Here is an 8,130-nt window from a genome sequence, read left to right on the forward strand (position 1 = left end):
TGTTTTAATTAAAGATTTTGAACTTTAATTAAATTCATTATGAACATTACTTTTTGATTATTATCCTTCAACATTATCCTCTCGTATATAACACTTATATACAATGTTTAAGGTTACATAAATAATCATAGAATTTTCATTGATATTCATAAAATATTCACAAATATATACACATAAAATTGATGAATAAACTCTTTTATTAAATAAATAATAAATATCATATTACATCTTATGCTTCTAGGACACCATTCCCAACAATATCCTGCAAGGCTTTAATCTTTTCAGGGTTAGCTTCTATCCCCCGGTTGCTGACCATGAAACCAAGAAACTTCTCTTACCCAACTCCAAAGGCGCATTTTTAGGGATTTAGTTTCATGTGGTATTTTTTTAATACACCAAATATTTCACCCAGGTGGTCGACGTGTTGGTTGGCCCTGGCACTTTTCACAAGCATGTTGTCGACGTCGACTTCCATTGATTTGCCGAGCTATTGAGCGAACATTTTTATTCACGAGCCTTTGCTAGGTAGCCCCCGCATTCTTTAAGCCAAAAGGCATTACCTTGTAGCAGTAGAGGCCCCTGTCGGTTATGAAGGATGTATGCTCCTCGTCGGCTGGATGCATGGGGATCTGGTTGTACCCGGAGTATGCATCCACGAAACTCAGTATTTCATGCCCTGCTGTGGCGTCGACCATCTGGTCTATTCGAGGGAGTGGAAAGCCGTCCTTCGGGTAGGCTTTGTTGAGATCGCTGAAGTCGACGCATGTCCTCCAGCTCCTGTTAGGCTTGACCACCAAAACGGGGTTCGAAACCCAATGCGGGTAATGGGCCTCCCTGATGAACCCATTGTTGATCAACTTGTCGACCTCCTCTTTCAGCGCTTCATACCTCTCTGGGTTCATTGGTTGACGCTTCTAGCGCTTGGGAGGATATGAGGAGTCAACGTTCAGGAAGTGACATATGACCTCGGCGTCGATCCCTTCCATATCGACATGGTTCCAGGCGAAGACGTCTAAGTTCTTTTTGAGGAAGTCCTCAACTTCAATCTTGAGTGATGGGGCTAAGCCTGAGCCCATTTTTAGTACTTTGGTTGGCTCGCCTTCATCAACTCGAATTTCCACCAATTGCTCGATGGGTTGGGACTAGGCGACCTCCTCTTGAACCCTGGGATCTATGTCTTCAACAGTGTTTTGATAGACCATTCTGGCCTCCTGTCGCCTTGGCTGGTCGTATCCACGGAGGGCATCGGAGTATACAACCCTAGCTTCGTACTGGTTGCTCTTCATCTCGCCTACATCGTTTGGGGTAGGGAACTTAACCTTCTGGTGGTAGACGAAGGTTATTGCCCTCAGTGCCTGAAGGGTCGGTCTCCCGATTACAGCATATACTGAGAGCCCCCCTTTATTACCACAAAGTTGGCCATTATCGTGGTCTGTCGGGGTTTTTCTCTGACGATTATAGGCAACCGGATAGTCCCCTGAGGGATGACGGAGTCCCCGGTGAAACCGTATAATGGCCTAGTGGTCTTCTCCAACTGCTCCTTTCGGATCCCCATCTTTTCCAAGCAGTCGGAGTAAAGGAGGTCCACCGAGCTCCCATTGTCTACCAGGATTCGGCATACAGTGTGATTTCCAATCATGGCTTCCACTACCAATGCGTCGTTGTGGAGAAAGTGAACTCCGCTGGTGTCGTCCTCATTAAATGCCACATCGGCACTATTATATTGTGGGGTTTTTACAGCGGAGACACTTCGGAATCTTTCCTGGTAAACCCCTCTGGCCTCGTGGGCGTAATCCTTCTGGGATCTCCTTGAGTCTCCTCCTATATAGGGGCCACCGAGGACAGTCTGTATGACGCTGACAGGTTCTCGGTCCTCGGGACGTTGGTTCTCCTCTCGACGTCGACCGTCATTCTGCCTACCGTGGCCATCATTTCGAGGTCTTCGCTCAGCTTTGAATTCATGTAGCCTCCCCTCGTGAATTACTCTATCGATTTCATCCTTGAGGTCAGCACAATCGTTGGTGTGGTGGCCGACATCGCCGTGGAACCTGCAGAATTTCTTCTGGTTCCTTCGGCTGGGATCTGTCCTCATTAGCTCTGGGCGGCACAGCAGATTTTCGCGGCTGACCTGATTGAAGACTTCCTCGACTCATACTGTTAATTCGTGGTAGGAATCGTACCTTTGAAACAGCCGAGGCTTACGGTTCTCCTCCTCCCTTGGCTTCTTAGCTTCCGGAGCATTCGACGTCGCAACTGGCTGCTTGTCTCCGCTTCCTCCACCTCGACGCTTCTTCCCATCCTGCTTTGATGGCGTCGACCCTTGTTCGGTCCCTTTGTTCTTGTTGGACCTGTGCTCGGGGTCGTTTGCGTCTGCCTCCTCGGCGTTGATGTATCCTTGCGCTCGCGCAAGAAATTCCTTATAGCTGGACGGTGGCTTTTGGTTCAGCTCTCTCTTGAAGGGGGTAATCTTCTTCATACTAGATAATGCCCCCATCAAGACCTCTCTGCCAGTTATATCCATCATGGCGGCGACAGCTTCCCCATACCTCGCAAGTTATTCTCTCAATGACTCATTCGACTGTTGGTATATCGTCGTCTTGTTCTGCTTCGGGGGGACATATTTTTTAACCCCTATGAATTGGAGGGAAAATGCTTCCTTCAGCTCATCCCAGCTCGAGATAGAGTTTGGCCTCAGCGTCCGAAACCATTTTCGGCCAGAGTCCGTCAAATGGTTCCGGAAGGCTCGGCACATAATTTCCTCAGCATACCCATGTAAGAGCATGTGCCCCGTGTACATTTTTAAGTGATCGTCGGGATCCCCTCGACCATCATATGGTGGGATCGACGGCTATCGGTATTTGTCGGGGAGAGGTGGCGCCATTATCTCTTCGGTAAATGGGTGGTCGTGTGTGTGACTAGGTGTGATATCGACGTTTACCACCTCAGCCACTCGCCCTGTGTTCTTTTTCAGGCTTGCTACGTCCCCTGTGAGTTTTTGCTCCAGGCTGGCCATGTGCTCCATGATGGCGTGCGCCTCCTCTGTTGAGATGGCCGAGCCAGCTACTATCGACGCCTCTGCCCTTTGACCGTTGGGTCCGCCTCTTGCCTGCCTGCCCGCCTGTACTGACCCTGAGTCTCTCGGTGGGTTTCTTCCTGGGTTTTGGGGTAGTACCTCAGGGTTTCCCCGGCCTCTTGGTATCGGGTCCTCGGGAGCCCGGAGTCCGGAGGCCCTTAAATGGCCACCGGAGGATTGGGAAGGTCGGGGCCTGGGCTGGCCCCTTTGATCATCACTATCCCCGATCTCTTCTAAGATATGTGGGCGGTCACCAGGGTTGGGGTTTTCGGCCATGGCATGTCCCAGTGACATCGGGGCGTCTTCTAAAGGTGGCATAGAGTTTCTTCCGTCCAAGCGTTCGACCACAGTCATTAGTCCACGTACCAGATCGGTTAGAGTGGCTAATTGGGCCTGCATCTGCACAGGATCCGGTCGCGGCACGTCTGGGGGTGGGACCTCATTTCTGACCGGGGATGGAACCTCCTCCACCCCGTCATTCACCGGATGAGTGGCGGTCTCGTCCATCTGGCTGCCTTGGTTGTTGGCCTCAATTCTTCTTCTTAGAGGCATGTTTGCTGACTATGTTGTTGTTGCTGGGGGTTGATTAGTGCATGAAAATGCACCCTAAATATTGCTTTTGATTTACACAATATTAAAATATTTAAGCTTTAATTAAACAATTCCATTATTTTTATTCATAATATTTTTAATTGGAATTTGTCTAGTTTTTGTTTAATTATTTACAGATAAAAAGCAGTGTAAAAAGTCACACAAAAATAAGCCATGAAAGCCATATTTTCAACCATCCGGAGCCAAGCCTCTCAGCCGAGCCGCGCAACCCATCAGAAAGAGAGAGCCGAGCCGATTGAGCCGAGTAAGCTGAGCCGGCCAAGTCACATCAGTCCGCGTGGGTCCCAGCTTTTCCATGCTCCCCGACTCTCCCTCGCGCGCGTCCTCAGCACGCGGCTCATCAGAGCGCGCGTTCCTTCCATGCGTTCGTCAGCGCGCGTCCAAGGCCTTCCTCACGTGGGTCCCGCACGATAGCGTGCCAGCCCAGCTCACTCCGCGCACGCCAGCTGTCCCCACGACAGCCTTCTGCCAGCACACGCCAGCCACTCCGAGCGCGACACGTGGCGGCTCAATTCCATGCCTCCAACCAAGCTTCGACACGTGTCCAGATGATGTGCTAAATCCGGATTTCTTCTCCTCAAATTACCAGATTTCTTCCCCAAATCAAATATATGATTTCTCCTAATTTATGTGTAATTTTATTTTATTTCCTTTTCTTTTATAATTTTCTAGTTTTACTATTTATTTCCTTATTTGACAGGCAACCTCTGAACACTATAAATAAAGGGGTTAGCCTAAGGTTTTTAGAAGCTGGGAATATTCAGTTTTCTATCGTCTTGCTGTCAGTCTCATATTTTCTCTCTAGAACTTGTGAGAATGTTTTGCAAGATAGGCTAGAGTTTTCTTGGTGAGGTTAGAGATGAACTTCTGTTGAGTCACCCAATGTGGGGTTTTGATTCCTTGTGCTGTAAAGTTTAACATCTGAATAAATTAAATCTCATCTATTTTTCTATTACTTTTCAAAATATTGTGTGTCAATTTTTATATAAGTTCAGTGTCGCTTTTCTTATGTAATTATGTCACACAATGTTTTGTTATTCAAATTATTTTACAAATTGTCTTTTACTGCAATATTGTCAGATTGATATATTGTCGATTTTAGATAACTTGTAATAATAATATTTTCTGAGCCAACATACAGATTTAATTTATTCGGTTATTTAATATTGTGAATCAAAACTTGGATTGGTGAACGAAGCATTAGGGATTCTCGACACTTTACCGTTTTCTTCATACAGATTTTCTCCTTTTTATTTTATTTGCAACAAAAATCTCAAAAACTCTCATTTTTCTTTAATTCACTTTTCTCTAACGCTCTTATTCTGTTAATCATTCTTGTTATTTTGTTATCTCTCTGTGGATACGACCGCCCTTCTGTGCTACAATTGACCGCTTGTGAATATCACTTTTGAGCGTTAATCAGGGGTCAAACGCGTGTCGTCCCCAGTGGAGTCGCCAATTGTTGACGGTGAATTTTCGCCAACAAAAATAGGCCGATTTACCTCTGGTTTTTCGTCGGATTACCGGCTTAAATATAGGTTATATGTAGGAGTTTGATGTGCTTGCGGTATTTTTTGTGCAGTAGGCAATATAATAAAAAATACTTAAAGTAGGAAAACGCACAAGATTTATAGTGGTTCACTCTTATAAAATGAAGAGCTACATCCACTGTGGTTTGTTATTCCTTTTTGAGATTGTTACAATTTACAATATGCTCTTTCGTTCTTTCTTTCTTATAAAAGATCAACCTTCTTTCCGTATGAGGTTTCTCTCCTTTTATAGCCGAGCTTCCTTCGTTAGAGGGGTTTTCTCCTGTAGGCTGAACAAGCACTCAAGTGGTCTCCCTTTCTAGGCCCAACCCATAGCCCACTAATCACTTTTTGCACACTGTTCACTCAGTCAATTAGTCTCCCATTACGGCTATGTGCACAGCTGTAACCCTTTTCTGTCCCCCGTAGGGGCGGTTTAAGGGTTTGCATTTAATGTTTGTACTGTGGACATCCCTTACGCAGCTTGCCACGTCAGGCTTTCCCTCAAGGAGCATTCCCCTCGTCGCCAGTGTTGTTTAGCCCAATTGTTCTTCTTGGCGGGGGACTTCTATGTTGTAAGGTCGACGGTACGACCTGTCGATGCCAAATGAAATCGACGCCCTAAGTTGGGCTTCTTACTCGGGCTCTAAACGACGGAAGGGAAAGGGGTCTCAGACGTCGAGGGTTCTGCTTTGCGAGAATAGATTAAGGCCATGTGTCATGTTGTCCTTCATATTTTCTCCCATAACACTCACCAACAAGCTTTTTTCCTTGACATCTTTTAGTAAGGTCAAAGGTGAAATTACCACTAGGTTATATTTGCAACTGCTTTATTAATGAGCTCGTGTTTTAAGAAAGCATAATTTTTTCTTTTTTTTAATAATTTTACTTGGAAATGATTTGCTTAAAATGTCATCCATTAACTTAGCATGTAAGCGTCATATAGTTGAATCTATTGTATTCTTAACGGTGTGTCACGAATGACCAAATATGGAATAAGGAGCATGATTTAGGGGTTAAAATGGAACAAGAAGAATAGTTAGGGCCGAAATTATCAATAGCCCTTAATTATTTTGTTTGGTTTCCGAGGGAGCAGGAGAATAACGTGGGAAAGTGGGTTCACGGCGCTTCGTTTCCAGTTTCATTTATTTCACGCGCGTGAACAAATAAGAACGACGATTAAAATCGAGTTGACCAAAATGTCCTGGTATTTCGTCAGTAATGTCCACGTGGGGATGTTCGATTTGGAGTGTACGGAATACATAGTGGAATGCGGAGCAGAGGATGATCGATGGTTGTAAAATATCTTGAAGGTGATGGGACCGTTCGCCACGTGGAGAGATACTATTTGATGGAAAAGCTTATAGCTATGGGCCTATTGGAAGAAAAGGGGTTAGTGGGTTTTGTAGCTTGATTCTTACGAGTGTGGAAGCGCGTGTTAGAGTTGCTGGGAAGCTCAACGGCTGAGGGTAGAATTGGGATTATGATTTTCATGGGGACTTTATGCGGCGAATTGCGATGACATGCGAAAGATTTGTATGAAATCTCAAGATTTCCATGTAATTGAGATGGCAACCCCACATAACCCAAAACCAAGATATTGTAACATTGTTAATCCAAAACAAAACAAAAAAAAAAAAAAAACAAAAACGAAAAAAAAACAAAAACAAAAATGGTTTATGAAAAAAAAGATGTTTGATTCTATTATTTTGGAGTTAGATGAAAATAATGCTAAATTTACTTATATTTTTAGATTTCACATGTTATAAGTTTTTTTTTATTCATATGTTATAAGTTTATGATTATTCAATTATGTAAAAATAATAATTAATTATATTGATGAGATTCTTATTTATAAGTTTGGTAAATACTAAAAAGTGAATTTAATTATTTCTCATTTCATTGTCTAATAGGTAGGTAAACGCTATAAAAGAAATTGATTATTCTCGTTTCTATTCCTTTACTTTTCAAAATAAAAGATACTAGCTTTAGTCACGTAAATGGTAGACAATACATATGACTCTATGAGTCGAATTTTATGAACAACACTTTGCAATAACATAAGTTGTATTTGTTTTTTTTTTTTTTCACTTTTTCTTTTAAAGCGAAGATAGTAGCATCAATAATATAGGTCTTTTATTATAGGGCTTTGTACTGATACTGATTGTTGTCAAAATCAAATGGGAATAAATTAAAGTATGCATAATAAATAAATTTTAACACAGATTTAAAACCAAAAAATAGAGGCCTGTTTTTTTAGAGTGTGACTTGAGTGTAATTTTTTAGTTGAATTTGAGTTATAACTTGAGTTGAAATTGTAATTTGAATAAAGTTGAGTAAAGTTGAATAAAGTTAGAACTTAAGGCCCCGTTTATTTCACTAATTCGAGTTTTGCTATAGTAAAAAACTCTCAGAAACAGTCACATCTAACTTTTTTGTTACAGTAAAAAGCTCTCACATAAAATCACATCTCAACTCGAATTAAAAACTCGAATCAGCAAACTGAACGGACCCTAAAAGAACGTGAACTTAAATAAAATTGTAACTTAAGTTTCAACTTTTTTTGAGTTTTGTTGCAAAATAACAACCCCAGAGTCATTGATTTTATCATAAATTATTAATCTTAGTTGGAAGCATGAATTATTTATGTTTGTAAGACAATCATCACTGTATAGATTTTATAATGGTATATTTAGTTTTCTTATTTATTTATTTATTTTTGGTTGAAAATTTTGCATGTTAGCTTGTTCGTGACTAGAATACATTTTAATTTTGATAGAATTACTAAATTTATCTTAAAGAGTACATGAGTTTTTATTTTTATCCTTACTCTTAATAATTTCCTTTTGACTTACATAATTATTTGGCTAAAAGGATATTAATTAAGAGCAAAAAGTAAAAATCTAAACTCATGCA

The 8,130-nt window shown here is 42.1% G+C and overlaps 1 protein-coding gene across 1 annotated transcript; it reads right to left on the bottom strand.

Moving 5' to 3' along the window:
- Nucleotides 1–1,142: 1,142 nt before the first annotated feature.
- Nucleotides 1,143–2,092, bottom strand: LOC112091084. Its single transcript, XM_024163882.1, has 2 exons — nt 1,409–2,092; nt 1,143–1,355 (listed from the first exon to the last, which is right to left on the bottom strand). Exons 1-2 carry the CDS (start codon nt 2,090–2,092, stop codon nt 1,143–1,145), a joined length of 897 nt encoding a protein of 298 aa, XP_024019650.1.
- Nucleotides 2,093–8,130: the final 6,038 nt, after the last annotated feature.

This window comes from Morus notabilis, unplaced genomic scaffold (assembly GCF_000414095.1).
Source record: "Morus notabilis unplaced genomic scaffold, ASM41409v2 Scaffold515, whole genome shotgun sequence".
NCBI lineage: Eukaryota > Viridiplantae > Streptophyta > Magnoliopsida > Rosales > Moraceae > Morus > Morus notabilis.

Excerpts from the sequence above, each read along its gene's own strand:
- LOC112091084 (XM_024163882.1), bottom strand. The coding sequence starts at position 2,092 with ATGAGGACAGATCCCAGCCGAAGGAACCAGAAGAAATTCTGCAGGTTC. Across the intron at positions 1,356-1,408 it reads CGATAATGGCCAACTTTGTG|GCACTGAGGGCAATAACCTT; the intron begins GTAATAAAGGGG and ends CCGACCCTTCAG.